The 18,638-nt window shown below is 42.6% G+C and overlaps 1 protein-coding gene and 1 pseudogene across 5 annotated transcripts in view; one reads left to right on the plus strand and one right to left on the minus strand.

Moving 5' to 3' along the window:
- The window catches only part of MTF2 (metal response element binding transcription factor 2), an 81,898-nt gene that overhangs the window by 46,926 nt on the left and 16,334 nt on the right, over positions 1-18,638 (minus strand). For 2 of the 5 annotated variants that reach the window (XM_059688844.1, XM_059688842.1), the window contains exon 2: positions 11,717-11,802. The exons of the other annotated variants lie outside the window; for them this stretch is intronic. In XM_059688844.1, the coding sequence (XP_059544827.1) occupies positions 11,717-11,781 (65 nt within the window). In that variant the 5' untranslated portion in view covers positions 11,782-11,802. The remainder of the gene's footprint in view (positions 1-11,716; positions 11,803-18,638) is intronic. 5 annotated transcript variants of the gene reach the window in all.
- Positions 755-5,575, plus strand: LOC132231909 (RAF proto-oncogene serine/threonine-protein kinase-like; annotated as a pseudogene).

Below are 18,638 nucleotides of genomic sequence, written 5' to 3' on the forward strand. Positions count from 1 at the left end.
AAACAAGCAGCCAAAATGAAGAGACAAATAAACAACCCCCAAATGAAAGAATAAGCGAATTCTCCATAAGAAGAGAAAAATGAAGCAGAGATAAGAAATTTATCTAAAACACAGTTCACAGTAATGATGGTAAAGATGCTCAACGGCATGAGAAAAGATATAGTAACTATGAAAACAGAAATAATGACATAGCACAAATAAAGAACACATTGGAAGGAATACACAGCGGATTAGCAGAAGCTGAGGGTCAAATAAGTGAATTAGAAGACAGGGTTGAAAAAAACCACGCAATCAGAGAACTAGAAAGAAAAAACAGTTAAAAAACAGGAGGACACTTCTTCACAGCAGGTACTGGGCTGCCACCTTACATGGCGGGAGTAAGACGAGAAGGAGCATGAGACGGGAAGGGTTCCCTGCCGCTCTCCTTGGGTCCCAAAGAGGGCCAGCTGGCCGGGCTTTGGGGCGTGTGCCCTGAGGCGGGGAGCGCGAGTGCAATGATGAGGGACCCGTCCCCTGGGCTGGGGACATGCCAAATGTGACCACCTTTCTCTCCTTAACCCGGCTTCGGGAGGAGGAGTGGGCCAGATGCTGCCACTAGATGGATTTCGGACATGGAGGCGGCCTGGCTCCTTCAGGTTTAAGTATTGTGTAAGTTGCATCAATGAAGCACATACAGGGGGCCTAGAATACGATCAGCAACGGTTTTGGATTCAAAGACGCAATGTCTGATGGCCCCACCTGCATTTCCCAATATTTCAGCAGTTTGGCTATCAGCGCCAAGCATCAGATAATGGCAAACTTATGGACTCTTCTAAGACAAGCAATACTATCCATGTTTTCTTGCCAAACAAGCAAAGAACAGTGGTCAGTATATGAAATGGAATGAGTTTGCATGACTGCCTTATGAAAAGCACTCAAGGTGAGGGGCCTACAACTGGAGTGCTGTGCAGCGTTCAGATTTCTCCACGAACACAAAGGTAAAAAAGCATGAATACTGATGCTGCCTCCTTGATTGCAGAAGATCTTAAAGTAGACTTGATGGATCACGTTCCTCTCACAACACACAACTTTGCTCGGAAGACCTTCCTGTGAAGCTTTCCTTCTGTGACATGTGTCAGAAGTTCCTACTAAATGGATTTCGATGTCAGACTTGTGGCTACAAATTTCACGAGCATTATAGCACTAAAGTACCTACTATGTGTGTGGACTAGAGTAATGTCAGACAACTCTTATTGTTTCCAAATTCCACTATCACCATTAGTCCCAGCACTGCCTTCTGACAATGCATAGGATGCGAGAGTCTGCTTTCCAGATGCCTGCTAGTTCCCAGCACAGATATCCACACCATGCCTTTATATTCAACACCTCCAACCCCTCCTCTGAAGGTTCCCTTTCCCAGAAGCAGAGGTCGACATCCACACCTAATGTTCACATGGTCAGCACTACACAGGATGATTGAGGATGCAATCTGAAGTCACAGTGAACCAGCCTCACCTTCAGCCTTGTCTAGCAGCCCCAACAATCTGAGCCCAACGGGCTGGTCACAGCCCAAAACCCCTATGCCGGCACAGAGAGAGCAGGCACCAGGATCTGGGTCCCAGGAGAAAACAAAATTAGGCCTCGTGGACAGAGAGATTCAAGTTATTACTGGGAAAAAGAAGCCAGTGAAGTGATGCTCTCCACTCAGACTGGGTCAGGCTCCTTTGGAACTGTTTTTAAGGACAAATGGGATGGAGACGTTGCAGTAAAGATCCTAAAGGTTGTTGACCCCACGCCAGAGCAGTTTCAGGCCTTCAGGAATGAGGTGGCTGTCTTGCGCAAAACACAACACATGTACATCCTGCTCTTTGTGGGTACATGACGAAGGACAATCTGGCGATTGTGACCCAATGATGTGAGGGCAACAACCTCTACAAACACCTGCATGTCTAAGAGACCAACTTCCAAACGTTCCAGCTGATTGACATTGCCCAGCAGACGGCTCAGAGAATGGACTACTTGCAATGTAAAGTACATCATCCACAGAGACATGAAATCCAACAATATATTTCTCCATGAAGGCCTGACAGTGAAAATTGGAGATTCTGGTTTGGCAACAGTGGTTGAACAATCCACTGGCTCTATCTTGTAGATGGCCCCAGAGGTGATTAGCACTTGCAAGCTAATAACCCATTCAGCTTAGTCTGACGTCCACTCCTATGGCACTGTGCTGTGTGAGCTCATGACAAGGGAGCTACCTTACTCCCACATCAACAATCAAGATAAGATCATCTTCACGGTGGGCCAAGGGTATGCCTCCCCAGACCTTAGTAAACTATACAAGAGCTGCCCTGAAGCAATAAAGAGGCTTGTAGCTGACTGTGACAAGAAAGTTAAGGAAGAGAGGTCTTTTTTCCCCCAGATCCTGTCTTCCATTGAGCTGCTCCAACACCCTCTACCGAAAATCAACCGGAGCACTCCTGAGCCATCCCTGAATCAGGCAGCCCACACCGAGGATATCAATGCCTGCACGCTGACCACGCCCCCTAGACCAGGCGTCACCAACCAGTGGTCTGCGGACCACTGGTGTTCCGTGAGGTCTGAAAGGCTGGCAACTGCTGGTTTAAGGAAACCTTTAGAGCAGCGGTCGCCAACCGGTGGTCCGGGGACCACTGGTGGTCCGTGAGGTCTGAAAGACTGGCGAACGCTGCCTAGACTGCCTGTCTTCTAGCTGAATTTGCACCTATACTCAGGCCATCAGGGGAGGAAGAGAAGTCAGCAGGCACCATCTTTCTGCTCCCTTTCTATGGGAGCAAAGAGCTTGTTTTCAGAGAAGCTGCCGCTAAGGACCTTCTACTCAAAGGGCCTTACTTCATGTTACCTTCTTTTCTGCCCTTTCTGGTCCTGGGAGAAGGAAGCCATTTACAATGCTTGTTTATCCTGCTCCCTACCTGCATCCTCCATGCTCATGAGCTGAGCCTTCCCTAGATTCACCAGTGGCTGCTGATGGCAATATATGATCTGGGAACCCGGCCATTGGTTAGACAAGTATTTTTAGGGCATGAAAAGCACTTGGAGGGAAAATGAAGGTAGGCAAACTAGCCATGATGGGGGGGACATGTGGATTTTGAGAATCAGCTCCTATGAGGAATGCTTATCACAGGAAGGACTTTTTCTTCAGAGATAGTGGTGAGTAGTGTGGCACCAAACAGGTAGTTCTGCACATAATAGCACCAAATAGCCCAGGATTGTCAAGACCATGGCCGCCTAAAGGAGTGCTTTGGTACTATAGAACTATGGAGTTTGGGGAACCTTCCTTTTTTCATGGAGTTCTCCAGTGCACTGGGATCGTTTTCCAGAAGAGGTGCCGGGCCTACCCTTCGAAGTCTCAGCTCTGTCAGGGAGCAGTCTTCCATCATGCTGAATTTTGTCTTCTAGGAGTTGCCCCTATGGGGTGGGGCCATCGACCAGCCTTGTCTCTCAATAGTCATGTCATTTGAGAGGAAACCAGGAATACAAGTTTTCTTGATTTGGCTCTTAATTTTGTTTTTATTGCGCCTGACAAAATACAGTTATCTGATGGTTCCTCAATTATGTTATTTTGATAAAAATAAATTAAATGTAAAAAACAAAAACAAACCAACAACACACAAAAAAACAGGAGGATAACTTAAGGGAGCAGTGGGACTACAGAAACAACAATATTTGAATAGCAGGTGTGCCAGATGAGGTAGAAAGGGAGAAAGGGATAGAGAATGTGTTTGAAGAAATAATGGCAGAAAACTTCCCTAACCTGGTAAAGGAAAAAGTCACACAACTTCAGGAGGCACAGAGAACCCCAAGCAAGAAAAACCCAAACAGGCCCACGTGCAGACACATCATAATTAAAATGCCAAAAATTAAAGACAAAGAGAAAATCTTAATGGCAGCAAGAGAAAAGAAAACTGTTACCTACGAAGGAGTTCCCATAAGGCTGACACCTGATTTCTCATCAGAAACTCTACAGGTCAGAGGGAATGGCATGAAGTACTCAAGGTAATGCAAAGCAAGGATCTGAGACCAAGATAACTGTATCTAGCAAGGCTATCATTCAAAATAGATGATCAAATAAAGAGCTTCCCGGACAAAAAAAAAAGGCTAAAGGAGTACATCACCACCAAGCCAGCATTATAAGAAATGTAAAGGGATTGCAGTAATGAGAATAAGCAACAGAGAGAGAAACCTAGGCATACAGAATTAAAATGGCAATAAATAGTACCTATCAATAATAACCCTAAATGTCAATGGACTGAATGCTCCAATCAAAAGGCATAAGGTAGCTAAATGGATACAAAAACATGACCTAACTATATGCTCTATAAGAGACCCACCTCAGGACAAAAGACACACAAAAGAACTTAAGTGCACAGGATGAGGGTGAAGGGTTGGGAAAAAAAATTGCAAAGCAAATGAAAAGAAAAAAAAAGCTGGAATAGCAATACTCATATCTGACAAAATAGACTTTAAAATGAAGGCCATCACAAGTGACAACAAAGGTCACTACATAATACTAAAGGGAGCCATCCAACAAGAGGCTATAACCCTGGTAAACATATATGCACCCAATACAGGAGCACCTAAATATATAAAAAACTTTTAGAGTATTTTAACCGTGAGGTCGGCAACAATACAGTCACAGTAGGGGACTTTAACACCCTGCTGACTTCACTGGATAGATCTTCCAGACAAAAACTTAAGGAAACAGTGACTCTAAAGGACACACTGGACAGATGGATTTAATTGACATTTATAGAACATTTTGCCCCAAAGCAGCAGAATATAGATTCTTCTCAAGTGCACCTGGATCACTCACAAAGATAGACCACATGTGAGGATACAAAACAAGTCTCTACAAGTTCAAGAAGATTGAAATCATATCAACCATCCTCTCAGATCACAGTGGAATGAAATTAGATAGCAACACAGTAAAAACACCCCAAAACATTCAAACACATGAAGGCTAAATAGCATGTTATTAAACAATGAATGGGTTACCAACAAGATCAAGAAAGAAATAAAAAACTTCCTGGAAACAAATGAAAACAAACACACAACAACCCAAAATCTCTGGGACACAGCAAAAGCAGTCCTGAGAGAGAAGTTCATAGCATTACAGGCATACCTCAAAAAATAAACAAACAAACAAAAAACATCCCACACAAAAATCAACAATAAACTCAATCAACTATTTAACCCTACAACTTAGAAGACATTGTTTCTTTCCTGAGCTCCCCCACATTGAGTCAGCAGGCAGAGGCCATATCAGCCTGGCTATCACTGTTCCTCCTGCCCTGGTGATGCCCTGAGACACTGCCCCGCCCAACTTGCTGGTCCACCAATGCTGTTTCAAGTGGCTTTTCCATTTGAATAGACTCTCTTGGTTCATGCAGTGGACTTTTTTAAAATCTCTCAAACAAGTAGCATCTGGCCCCAGCATCCCTCAAATCTCTCACTAAATGGCCCCATACCCAGCAATCGGCCTTGTTTTGCAGCTTGGTCTCTCCTGGGCATCTCCAAGCCCAGCACAAGTAGCATTCACCTGCAGATCGCTTTGTAGTTCATGCCGGGTGGCCCTGAGCAGAACAAGGTGATGACTGACCTTAGCCGGCACCTCCCAGGAGGCCCCAAAGTCAGCACACCCAGTGGACAGCTTCAGACCACAACAAAGCACCACCCATCCATTTCCACAAGTGACAAACTCAAGGGGAGGACTCAGCAGGCACCAGAGTCCCACTGAAGTAAGTCACCCTCCGTGGGGTGGACACCTGCAAAGCTGATCCTCCACAGTGGTCACAGCCAGTCATTGCAGCCAATCAGCCTGCAGGTAAATCCCTCCCATTAGCATGACAAAAGCAAGCAAGACTCAACTACACTGAGGAGGCTGTCTCACTCAACTCTACAGGACACCTACTACATTAGGCCACTCTACCAAGCTCAGGAGATGCAGCAGCTCTACCTAATACAAACAAACACAGAAAAGCTGCCAAAATGAGGAGACAAAGAAACATGTCCCAAATGAAAGAACAAAAAAACTCCAGAAAAATAACTAAACAAAATGGAGATAAGAAAAATATTAGATGCAGAGTTCAAAACACTGGTTAAAAGGGTAGAACTTAGTGAGAACTTCAATGGCATAAAAAGGAGGTGAAAATCATAAAGAGCCAGTCAGAAAATAAAGATACACTAACTGAAATGAATAATTTATAGGGGATCAACCACAGTAGATGAAGTCAAGAATCAAAACAGACAAGAATCAGAAATAAAAGAGAAGAGGCTACAACTAATATAACAGAAATACAAAAGGAATCATAAGAGACTATGAACAATTATACATCAACAATGCACACCAACCTAAAAGAAATAAATTTTCAGAAACACATAACCTATCAAGATTGAATCATGAAGAAATAGAAAATCTGAATAAACATTACCAGTAAAGAGACTGAATCTGTAATTTAAAAAACTACAAAGGATCAAACATCTAGGACACAATACATACACTGGAAAATTCTCCGAGAAAGTGAAAGAAGAATACCAATCCAGAAAACAGAAGGGGAGAGAACACTTCCAAACTCATTTTATGAGGCCCACATTACCCCGACACCAAAACCAAACAAGGTCTCTACAAGAAAAGAAAATTATAGGTCAGTATTGCTGATGAACATAGATGTAAAAATTCTCAGCAAAATAAGTTCAACAATACAGTAAAAGGATCACCATAATCAAGTGGGATTTATTCCAGGGATACCAGAATGGTTCAACATCCACAAATCAATCATTGTGTTATACCACATGGACACAATCATCTTAATAGATGCAGAAAAGCATCTGACAAAGTTCAATATCCATTTAAGATAGGGAGCAAACCTCAACATAATAAAGGCTATATATGATAAGCCCAGAGCTAACATCATACTCAATGATGAGAAACTGAAAGCTTTTCCTCTAAGATCAGGAAGAATACAAGGATGCCCGCTCTTACCACCTTTAAAAAATATATATATTTGTATTGATTTCAGAGAGGAAGAGAGAGGGAGAGAGAGATAGAAACATTAAGGATGAGAATCATTAATAGGCTGCCTCCTGCATGCTTCCTATTGGGGATCGTGCCCGCAACCTGGGCATGTGCCCTGACTGGGACTCAATCGAACTGTGACCTCCTGGTTCATGTGTCAAGGCCCCAACCACTGAGCCACGCCAGCCGGGCCACTCTCACCGTATTCAACATATATATAAAACCCTAAACACTCCACACACAAAAAAACTATTAGAATAAACAAAGTTGCAGGATACAAAATCAATATATAAAAATCTGTTGTGTTGCTATACACTAGTAATTATCAGAAAGAGAAATTAAGTAAACAATCCCATTTACAATTACACCCGCCCCCCCCCCCAAAAAAAATGCCTGAGAAAAAATTTAACCACGGAGCTAAAAAAACTATACACTGAAAACTATTAAGACATCAATAAAAGAAATTGAAAATGACACAAACAAAAATATATTCCATGCTCATGGACTAAAAGAACTGATACTGTTAAAATGTCCATATTATTGCCCTAGTCTAGTGTGGCTAAGTTGGTTGAGAGTCATCCTATGCACCAAAAGGTCATTTGTTCAATTCCCTACCAGGGCACATGCTCAGGCTGTGGGTTTGATCCCCCTGTCAGGATACATGTGGAAGGCGATCGATTATATTTGGCAATTTCCAAAAGAAAGAATTGGGGGGGGGAAAGAATTAAACGTTATAATATAGAACAAGAGCCCTAGCTGGTTTGGCTCAGTGGATAGAGCATCGTCTTGTGGACTAGATCCCCAGTAGGAGGCGTGCTGGAGGCAACTGATCAATGATTCTCTCTCATCATTGATGTTTCTGTCTCTCCCTCTCCCTTCCTCTCTGAAATCAATAAAAAATAATTTTAAAAATCAAATATTTCTAAAAAATAATTATAAAACAAGAGTTCTTTGATAGTGACTATTGTAAAGTACAACTACTTTGATACAATTACTTAGAAGAATTAGCTATGCCAAGAATGGAGGAGTGAGGAGGTAAAGATTTCTTTCCCAAGCACACTTTAGGCCTGATAGAGGAGATACCAAAAAAGGGGAGCAAACTATATAAAAGACAGACACGAGATGCAAGGGAGGCAACATAGCAGAAAACCAAAGGGAATTGTGAAGGCAACCCCCAAGACAACATCTGTGCTGGAAGTCTAGAGAGCAACAAGTCCAGATTAGAGAAAAACTCCAGAAGAGCTCCAGGACAGTATCTCTTTAAAAAATATAACTGATAAATCATATGACATTGATAGTATGGAAAACTACACTGCAAGACATTTTACAGATCAGGGTGAAAATTTCAATGTTCAACAAAAGTAAGCAAATTCTATTGTTTTAATGAGTCAATTTTTAAACCCAATTGTATAAGAAAGAAATTTAATACTGCAAATAACTAAAAATATCTTACAAATATTTTACACTGTTCTAAGTACTTTGAATGCATTAAATCATTTAACCTTCAACATTACTGTCTTCTATTCTACATGGCTTATATGTAAATTTTTTCCTATCTAATAAGAGAGTAGTATGGAAATTAAACGTGACTGTCACTCCGTCACTCTGTCACAAAGATGGCGGCGCCCAGTCTCCTCAGCCCCGCTGCTGAAGTGTCAAGGCCTGTCACCACTCCGGCGGGCTGATCGAGGCAGTGTCTGGGCATGTGGACCCGGCCGGGGGCCGCGGGGGAGAGCAGGAAGGCATGACCCGCCCACTCCGGCAGGCTGATGCAGCCTGGCCGCTGCAGTGTGCGGGCCTGTGGACCCGGCCGGGACCGCGGGGCCAAGCAGCAAGGCACGACCCGCCCACTCCGGCTGGCAGATGGCGGCAGTGTCTGGGCCTCTGGACCCAGCTGGGGGCTGCAGGGCCGAGCAGCGAGGCACAACTCACCCACTCCAGCAGGCCGATGCAGCCTCGCCGCTCTACTGCTGCCGCAGTGTCCGGGCCTGTCAGCCCCTCCATGAGGCTGAATGCTGCGTCCAGGGGGCACATGCAAATGGGTGGGGACTTGACTCTGGGTCTTCTGGCACAGGGGGACTTGATACTATGTCCTCGTTTGTGCTGGCCAGCAGGTGGACATCCCCTGAGGGGTCCCAGACTGTGAGAGGGCACAGACCGGGCTGAGAGACCGCCCCCCCGAGTGCACAAATTTTTGTGCACCGGGCCACTAGTATAATCATAAAAGGACATGGGATTTGAAATGTTTTGTGTGAGCATATTGAAAGAATGGAAAAGAGACTATGTGGGAAATTCCTCATCTAACGTTACTAGTATAGAAGAAAATATCTAAAGCTGCTGAATCAAGATACAGTAATGTTTTATTAAGAAATAAAGCTAATAGGCGTAGCTCAGTGCTTGAGCGCTGACCTATGTACCAGGAGGTCATAGTTCAATTCCTCGTTAAGGCACATGCCTGAGTTGTGGGCTAAATCTACAGTGTGGGGCGTGCAGGAGGCAGCGAATCAACTCTCATCATTGATGTTTCTATCTCTCTCTCCCTCTTCCTTCCTCTCTGAAATCAATAAAAATATATATAAAAAAAGAAATACAAAAAATTAACTAAGAGTGAAGAGTAGTTGCCTTTAAGAAGAATGGAGGGAACAGATAAGACACTGAATCTGTTGTTTTGTTTGTTTTTTGACATTCAATATTATTTTGTAGTTTCAGGTGTACAGCATAGTGGTTAGACCTCTCAGTCCCTTCCCCCCTCGGCCCGCGAGTGGGGCGGGGCAGGACTGTCGAGCAGGCTGAACGGCTGACCTCTTGGTTCCTGCCCCCAGCCCACAGGCTCCGATGGATCAGCCATGGTGAACAGGGGAATCAGGGTGGGTGGTGGGAGGACCGGGCTGGCTATCAGGCCGTTGGGATCACCAGCTCATCCCCAGCTGCTCAGGGGCTCAGGCCTGAGGGAAAGCGGGCGCCAGCGACTTCACTTCCATTCACGTGCGCCAGGCTGGCCACTGATGGAATGCGCTGCCCACTGGAGGCCGCTCATGCCAGGGCAGGTAGGTCACAGGCATGCCCCACAGCTGCTAGTAGCACCTCAAGCCCCAGAGGCAGTGGCAGCGCCCACATGAGCGGCCCCCAGCAGGCAGCACACTCCATCAGTCGCCGCCCAGTGCACGCACATGGAGGTGAAGTCACTGGCGCCTGCTTTCCCGCAAGCCTGAGCCCCTGAGCAGCCAGGGATGAGCTGGTGATCCCAACGGCCTGACAGCCTAGTGGCGGAGGCAGTGTTTGGCCTGGGGACTGGCGAACGGGCAGAAGATGGCCCTGATCACAGGAGGCTAGGCCCTAGGAACCCTACCCACACGATTTCATGAGCTGGGCCTCTGGTATATATATAAAAGCCTAAGCGACCATTATGACTGCTTGACCGAACGACCAGTCGCTATGAGGTGCACTGGCCACCAGGGGGCAGACGCTCAATGCAGGAACTGCCCCCTGGTGGTCAGTGCACTCCCACAGCCAACCTCCCGCAGTCCCTCCCCCCGGCCGCCCCGATTGCCCCAACTGGGACTGGGCGAGATGGCCCCGTTCAGCCCCCATCACTGGCCAGGCTGAGGGACCCCACCCGTGCACGAATTCATGCACCAGGCCTCTAGTACTTAATAGTTTCCCTAATATTTCCAGGACCCACCTGGCACCATACATAGCTATTACAATACTAGTAGCCCTGCACATGAATCCGTGTGCCAGTAGCTCACCAGTAACTCGCTGCCGCCCTCCACTAGCTCTCCACCCGCTGCCCCACCCTCCTGTAGCTCCCTCCGTCCCCCCAGCTCCCCCACTCATAGCTTGCTACCCTGCCCCCTCCTGTAGTTAGCCGCCGCCCGCTTGTAGATTGCTGCCCCACCCTCCTGCTGATCCATGATCCGGTTGTTACGTGGTCAGTCGTTAACACTTCACGGTGTAAGGACCATTTGCATATTACATCTTTATTATAAAGGATTACTGACTATTATTTCCTATGCTGTACATTATATCCCCATGATTACCATTCTCAATCCCTTCACTTCTTTCACCCAGTCCCCAACCCTTCTCCCCTCTGGCAACCATCAGTCTGTTTTCTGTATCTATAAGTTTGTTTAGGTGTTGTTTCTTGGTTTATGGTGTTCTTTAGATTCCACAGATAAGTGAAATCATATAATATTTATCTTTCTCTGGCTGACATATTTCACCTAGCATAATATACCCTTTAGGTCCATCCATGCTGTCAAAAATTGTAAGGTTTCATTTTTTATGGCTGAGTAATATTCCATTGTATATATATGTACCACAGCTTTTTTGTTATCCACTGATCTAATGATTGGTGCTTGGGTTGCTTCTATAGCTTGGCTATTGTAAATAATGCTGCCATGAACATAGGGGTGCATGTATTCTTTCAAATTAGTGTTTTGGTTTTCTTTGAATATATACCCGGAAGAGAAATTGCTGAGTCATAAGGCAGCTGCATTTTTAATTTCTGAGGAACTTCCCATAGTGGCTCACCAATCTGCATTCCCACCAACAATGCATGAGGACTCCCTAGGATACTGTATCTTTTGGTGAAAAGTTTCATAATTTTACAACTACTTCATTTTTGTTAAATATTCAAAATTAACTTTTAAAAGACAGAAAATGGTGAAAGTGAAAACAAACCTTGGTAACATCAGTTTCCATAGCAGTGTTTCACAAAGGGCATCCTCTGGAAAAATAGGTCTCATTTCACAGGATTACCTTGGAGCCTTTAATATACGGTGGAGCAAAAGTAGGTTTACAGTTGAGTTGTGAGTATGCAAAAGTCTATCTTTGTATTATTATTTATTAATTATTGTATTATTTTCCATACAAATAACTGTAAACCTGCTTTTGCCCTACAAAGTATGTTAAAACATACTTTATAGTTTTTCCCTAACACTGGACGGCAAGAACTACCCACTCTCTCCTGTTCTAAGGAAGTGGTTGTCAAATGTAATTAAGTCCACAGACCAGTACAAAGAAAAGCAAGAACAATGTTGAGTTTTTAACTAAGATTAATCAACTTAAAAGCAATTCCTATTTTGAGAGCATGTCCTTAGATTCTTAGAGTTAAAATATCTTTTCTTTTATAAAATAAGGGTGATAAGTGGCAATTTTTAATAAACTTCTTACTTTCCAAAATAAAAAGGTGGCAAGCCTATGTCAGCACACTACCTTTATCCCACTAAAAAAAGTTAATGGTTCATGAAAGTCAAATCTGGGAATCTTTGGAAAACTCATTTGAACGATGAGAAAAAAATCCTCTTAGAAAAAACAACCCAGAAAGAGTATCATTAAAAAAAAGAAAATTAAGAAAAAGGAGGAAGTAGTCTATCGAATGTACCTAATAGGTTAGGTAAAATGAGTAATAAAAATTGTTTATTGAAATTAACAATCCTACAGTCACCTATGACCACTGGGTTCAAATGCCAGACCACATGGGGTTTATAAGTGAAGACTAACAGGCTAAGTTTAGCTTGCTCTTTCTAAACACCTCCTCAAAAAGGTCAAAGAAGGCTTTAGAGTGGGAATAATTTGAGCATTAATACAAGCTACTGGTTACAAGAATGGAGAAGTTGTTGGAACTAGGGGAAAAATAACCTAACCACAAATATTCATATTCTAAAAAATTTATTCTTACTTTCATACACAGGTATCTAAGCAGAATCAACCAATTTTCTAGAAATTTGACCTAAAATAACTCAATGTCAACAAATGGAATTTGCATTTCAAGTTACAAAGGAAAGAAAATATTCTGCTCATCACTAAGATATCTAAAACTTTTCACAGTGTCTGACAGAAGGTAGATACTTTTCTCTTGAATAAATTAATGAACACCTATACTTACCAAGACAGACATACATTAGTGAATCCTCCATCTATCAAGCAAATATCACTATCCTACGAATGCACATATTCTACAACACACGACTCCAAATTTGTTTGTGTATTTAAATGTAGAATTAAAAAGCCAAAAAACTAATTTCACCTCACTTCAAGATTGAAACTAAAAGTAGAACCAAATTCGCTACCCTAGCCTCAGGTTTAGCCTGAGCCCTCCAGAATTAAAATTAACTTAGCCATCTAACAGGTCAAGCAATGACAGAGGTGTATACAGTAAACGTAGCTTTTGCTCTTATCATGGAATTACAGAAAATATGCTTAAGTACCCTAAAATTTAGAATAGTTTGATTGAACATTTCTGTATGTTTAGACTTTTGCAACATGTACACAGTACTTATGTAATCACAAAAAGATGTTTTTAAATATTTTTTTATTGATTTCAGAGGAAGGGAAAGGGAGAGAGATATAGAAACATCAATGATTAGAGACAATCATTGATTGGTGGCCTCCTGCATGCCCCCTCCCCCTGGGAACCGAGCCCACAACCCAGGCATGTGCCCTTGACCAGAATTGAACCCAAGACCTTTCAATACGCAGGCCAACTCTCTATCCACTGAGCCAATCCAGCTAGGGCACAAAAAGATTTTTATAAACTATAAAAAATCGTAAGTCATAACTTTTAAAACATTGTAAACAACATGGATAAATATAATTATTAAGTATCCAGTCATCTTAACTATTTGTGAAAACTGAAAACAGAATGTCTCCACAATAACATTTAATACTAGCTACTAATAATTAGTTTGGAAATCCCTGATGACATATTAGTTGTAAGATGATTAGTTATTTTGCAGGTGCAATAGACAGGTAACTACAGATTTAAAACACCAAAACCCAACAAAGCTAATAATATACATAAAAACCATAGTTAACTTCAAGTTAAATATATACATTCATATTCAAGTCCAGAATTGCTAAGATTGATTGCAATAACATAAATGAAACTCATTAACAATTCAGGCAAATGTGATCTGAATGAAAATTTCAGAATTTTCATTATAATCCTGCAGAATTTGACCCTAAGACCAGGGAAGAAGAAATAACAGAACCGAGGTATCTTTTTTAAAAAATATATTTTTTATTGATTTCAGAAAGGAAGGGAGAATAACCTCACAGGGCGATCCTATCTAATAACAGACAAACATGGTAATTAACCATACCTCTGCTATGCTTCCGATTGGCTAATCAGCAGGATATGCAAATTAACTGCCAACAAAGATGGCGGCCAGCAGCCATGCAGCTGAAGCGAGCAGGAGTCTTGCTTGCTCCAGTGATGGAGGAAGACAAGGTTCCCCGCCTGCTGCGGCCCAGCTCTGAGTTCCGGATGCAACAATGTTTCACTTATAGAAGCTAAACAAACCCAGATACCTGCTCTCAGCCAGCCACGGCCTCAGAGCTGGAGCCAGCTCTCAGCTCCAGTGACAGCTATAGAAGGTAAATAAATCCGAGAATAAAAAATAAAAAAAAGAGGCTGGGAGCTTCAGTCGTCCACCAGCCTGAAAACGACCCTCAGCCCCTCACCCAGACTGGCCAGGCACCCCAGTGGGGACCCCCACCCTGAAGGGGGTGTGACCAGCTGCAAACAGCCATCAGCCCGTCATTCAGGCTGGCCAGGCACCCAAGTGGGACCCCTACCCTGATCCGGGACACCCTTCAGGACAAACCAGCCGGCCCCCACCCGTGCACCAGGCCTCTATCCTATATAGTAAAAAGGTAATATGCAAACTGACCCTAACAGGAGAACGACTGGGAATGACTGGTCACTATGACACACACTGACCACCAGGGGGCAGACGCTCAATGCAGGAGCTGCCCTCTGGTGGTCAGTGCGAGCCTCTCCTGCCTCCTCAGCAGCGCTAAGGATGTCTGACTGCAGCTTAGGTCTGCTCCCCGCTGGCAAGTGGGCATCCTCCGAGCGCTGCCGGGCTGCCAGAGGGATGTCTGACTGCCAGCTTAGGCCCAATCCCCCCAGGGAGCAGGCCTAAGCAAGTGGTCTCCCCCGAGGAGTCCCAAACTGCAAGAGGGCACAGGCCGGGCTGAGGTACCCCCTACCCCCGAGTGCACAAATTTTTGTTCACCGGGCCTCTAGTCTGATCATAAATTCCTAACTCGGCAGGTCATGCACGCCCCCTACTGGGGATCAAGCCCGCAACCCAGGCATATATCCTTGATCAGAATCAAACCCAGGACCCTTCAGTCAGCAAGCCAACACTCTATCCACTGAGCCAAACCAGCCAGGGCCTGAGTTATCTTTGCTGCAAGCCATTAACGCTGTCCTAGAGTTAAGCAGTTCCAATTCCTAAAAGAAACATATGAACTGATCATGGGTAGTAGAGCAGATAGATTAAAAGGGCTTGAAAAAACTCTTCACCTTACTACATACTGCTTAACTTTCTCAAGAGCATTCATATCTCATTTTCTCCTAATAATAATGTCATAGGATAGAAGGGGAGACTATTATTTCCTCTAACAAATAAAAAATCTGTAACTTAAAAAAAGTAAAATCACTTCCTTATAGCTCTAAAGAATGCTCTAAAAAATTCCAAAACTCTTGACTCCTAATATGGTAAACTCTAATAGGTCACATTATCTGATACAATCTAAATTATTCTAGATATTTGTCATTTTGGATCCCAATTATGAACTGGTCACAAAATACAGTGGGAAGGCAAAGAATATTTTCAGACTTAACAAGTGGTGAAATCAAGTCACTGACTGGCATTTTTTTCTTGTCCACAGAACATTTAGCCACAACACATTTAAAAGTCTAAGTTTAAGGGATGAAACACATTTAACTCTATTAGTGACGAAATGTATTCCTAGGGATGGTTCAACTTGGTTGCTTAGTTTCCTGAGATACAAACAGCTGTATATCCTGATTTTTTTTGCTGTTGTTGTTAATATTTTTCCATTGATTTTTAGGGAGAATGGAAGAGAGAGGAAAGACAGAGAGAAACATCAATGTGAGAGAAACACATCAATTGGTTGCCTCCTGTATGAGCCCTGACCAGGTCCTGGGCCAGGGAGAAGCCTGCAACCAAGGTACCTGCCCTTGACCAGAATCAACCCCAGGACCCTTTGGCCCACAGCCAACTCTCGATCCACTGAGCCAAACTGGCTAGGGCTTATCCCTGATTTTGACACAATGAAAAGCTTAGGGACACACAACTGTATCTAGTTTACTTTTTCCAAAGCTCTACAGATAAATACAAAAAAAAAAAAAAAAAAAAAAGCCACACACACACACACACACACACACACACAAAACTGTATATATAGTTCAAACACCAACAAAACTGGGACATTAAGATATTTATTAGGCTGAAAATACTACAAGTATCACATGTTAGTTTTTTCCTTCCATAGGACTGTCACATCTTTGCATCTCCAGATGTAGCCATACAGGCCTCCTTTCAATCTTCAAAAACAAAGATCTTTCCCAGTCAAGACATTCATACATATTGTACCTCCTACAAAAACTGCCCTCCCGACTCCTCCATTCTTTGCATAGCTAATTCGTCTAAGTAATTCTACTAAAGTAGTTGTACTCTACAATAGTCTCTATCAAAGAATTCTTGTTCTTTATTATAACCTATAATTCATTTCCCCCAATTCTTTCTTTTGGAAATTGCCAAATATAATCAATAATAATCACTATACTCTTCACCTAGATTTACCAATATTTCACATTTCTTTTTCCCTTCCCCCACACTTTTTTTGCTCATCCATTTGAAAGTTGCAGACATTATGACATTTCACCCATACATATCAGATGTACCCCTTTAAAACAATGAACCTTCTCCTATGCAGCCACAAGACCATTATCACAGCCACCAAATTTAACATTAATATTATTGTCTGATGTACAGCCCAAATTCTCCAATTATATACAAAAATGTTCTTTAAAGCTGTTTTCCAAATCTAGGATCCAGTCAAGGTTCACACTTTGCATTTTTCATGTCTCTTTTGTTTCCTTCAATATCAGCTGTATCGTCCTTGTTTGGAGATATTTTTATTAAATATACTAGAGCCCGATGCACGAAATTCGTGCAAGGGGCTCGGCCCTCACAACCCCGCCTTCATCCAGAAGGACTTCCGGAAGGTGGTTTGGCTGTCTGGTCTAATTAGCATATTATGCTTTTATTATTATAGGCATTTTTTTAAATCAGCTATCCTGTTAGCATGCTACACATACTGAATTTGTCTTATTGTTTCCTCATTATTAAACGTTAGGTTAAACAATTTTAGCAAAAAGCTACATAGATGCTGTGTTTACTTGTCTTTGTGCTAGTGTGTCCTTCCTCCAAAAATAACACATACTCCACAAGGGCAGTGAACATGACTCATGTTGTTCAACAATGTATCTCTAGCACCTTAAACTATATGTCCCATAGAAGATCATCAATAGCATTTGTTCAACAAATAAATTAATTCTCCGTAGCATATAGAACCAAAGTGTAGTATTTTCTTCAAGATGGACAACCAATATATATTTGTTGATATTAACTCATAATTAAGAGATAATGTCATTAGGATCCAAAACTATATTATGTGAATGTTTTGAAATTTAGTATAAATGTATTTTTAGTACTAGTTAAGTGCTCTTAACCAGAACTACATAAACTATGATTCCATCTATTTAATGGAGAATTCATAAACTGCTATCAAAAAGTCGCAGACTGTGGCCCAGCCGGCATGGCTCAGTGTTGACCTATGGCAGAAGATCAGGGTTCGATTCCCAGTTAGGGCACATGCCCAGGTTGCGGGCTCCATACCCAGTGTGGGGCGTGCAGAAGGCAGCCAATCAATAAGTCTCTCTCATCATTGATATTTCTCTCTCTCTCTCTCTCCCTCTCTGAAATCAATAGGAATACATTAAAAAAAAAAATCACAGACTGTGAATAGAGGGATTCAAGTACCCATAAAAAGAACCTTAGACCTAGCCAGTTTGGCTCAGTGGATAGAGCGTAGGCCTGCAGACTGAATGGTCCCAGGTTCAATTCCAGTCAAGGGCACAGGCCTGGGTTGTGGTCTTGATCCCCAGTAGGAGGCATGCAGGAGTTAGCCGATCCATGATTCTCTTTCATCATTAATGTTTCTCTCCCTCTCCCTTCTTCTTTGAAATCAAATGTAAGAACCTTAAACTAATGTGAGGAGACAAGAGGAAATGATGCTTTCTTTTTCTCAATGAAAATAGGCTTCTTTTGTTTCTATATGATTAAAGCATCTTAATATTATAAACTATAATTCTTAAAAAACAAAAACAAGACAGAAAAAACTCTCCTAGGAATAGTAAACTGGTACATAAGCCAGACACTCCTCAAAGAGCTGAAAGTTTAATGATTACAACCTAGTCTCCTGGCCTCAGGAAAAAAGAAAACTGACTATATCATTCAAAAAGCTTAGATGCTATAACTAAACATATATGCAAAGCAATTAATGCACAAAGAAAACTTTTTAAAATATTATAATCGTTTCTGCTATGTACACACCTTCAGGCAGAGGAACTTGATGGCAGTTCCGTTGGGGCATTCAACTCCACTCTCAAGTTGGGTTATAGTTCAGAAAAAACAGAAGCTACAAATATGAAATTCCTCAATTTCCTCCCCACTCTTTCCCCCTAAACCTATCCACAAAAGTATGTATCTAATTCACTTCT

The sequence above is a fragment of the Myotis daubentonii genome, chromosome 3, assembly GCF_963259705.1.
Source record: "Myotis daubentonii chromosome 3, mMyoDau2.1, whole genome shotgun sequence".
In the NCBI taxonomy this organism is placed as follows: Eukaryota; Metazoa; Chordata; class Mammalia; order Chiroptera; family Vespertilionidae; genus Myotis; species Myotis daubentonii.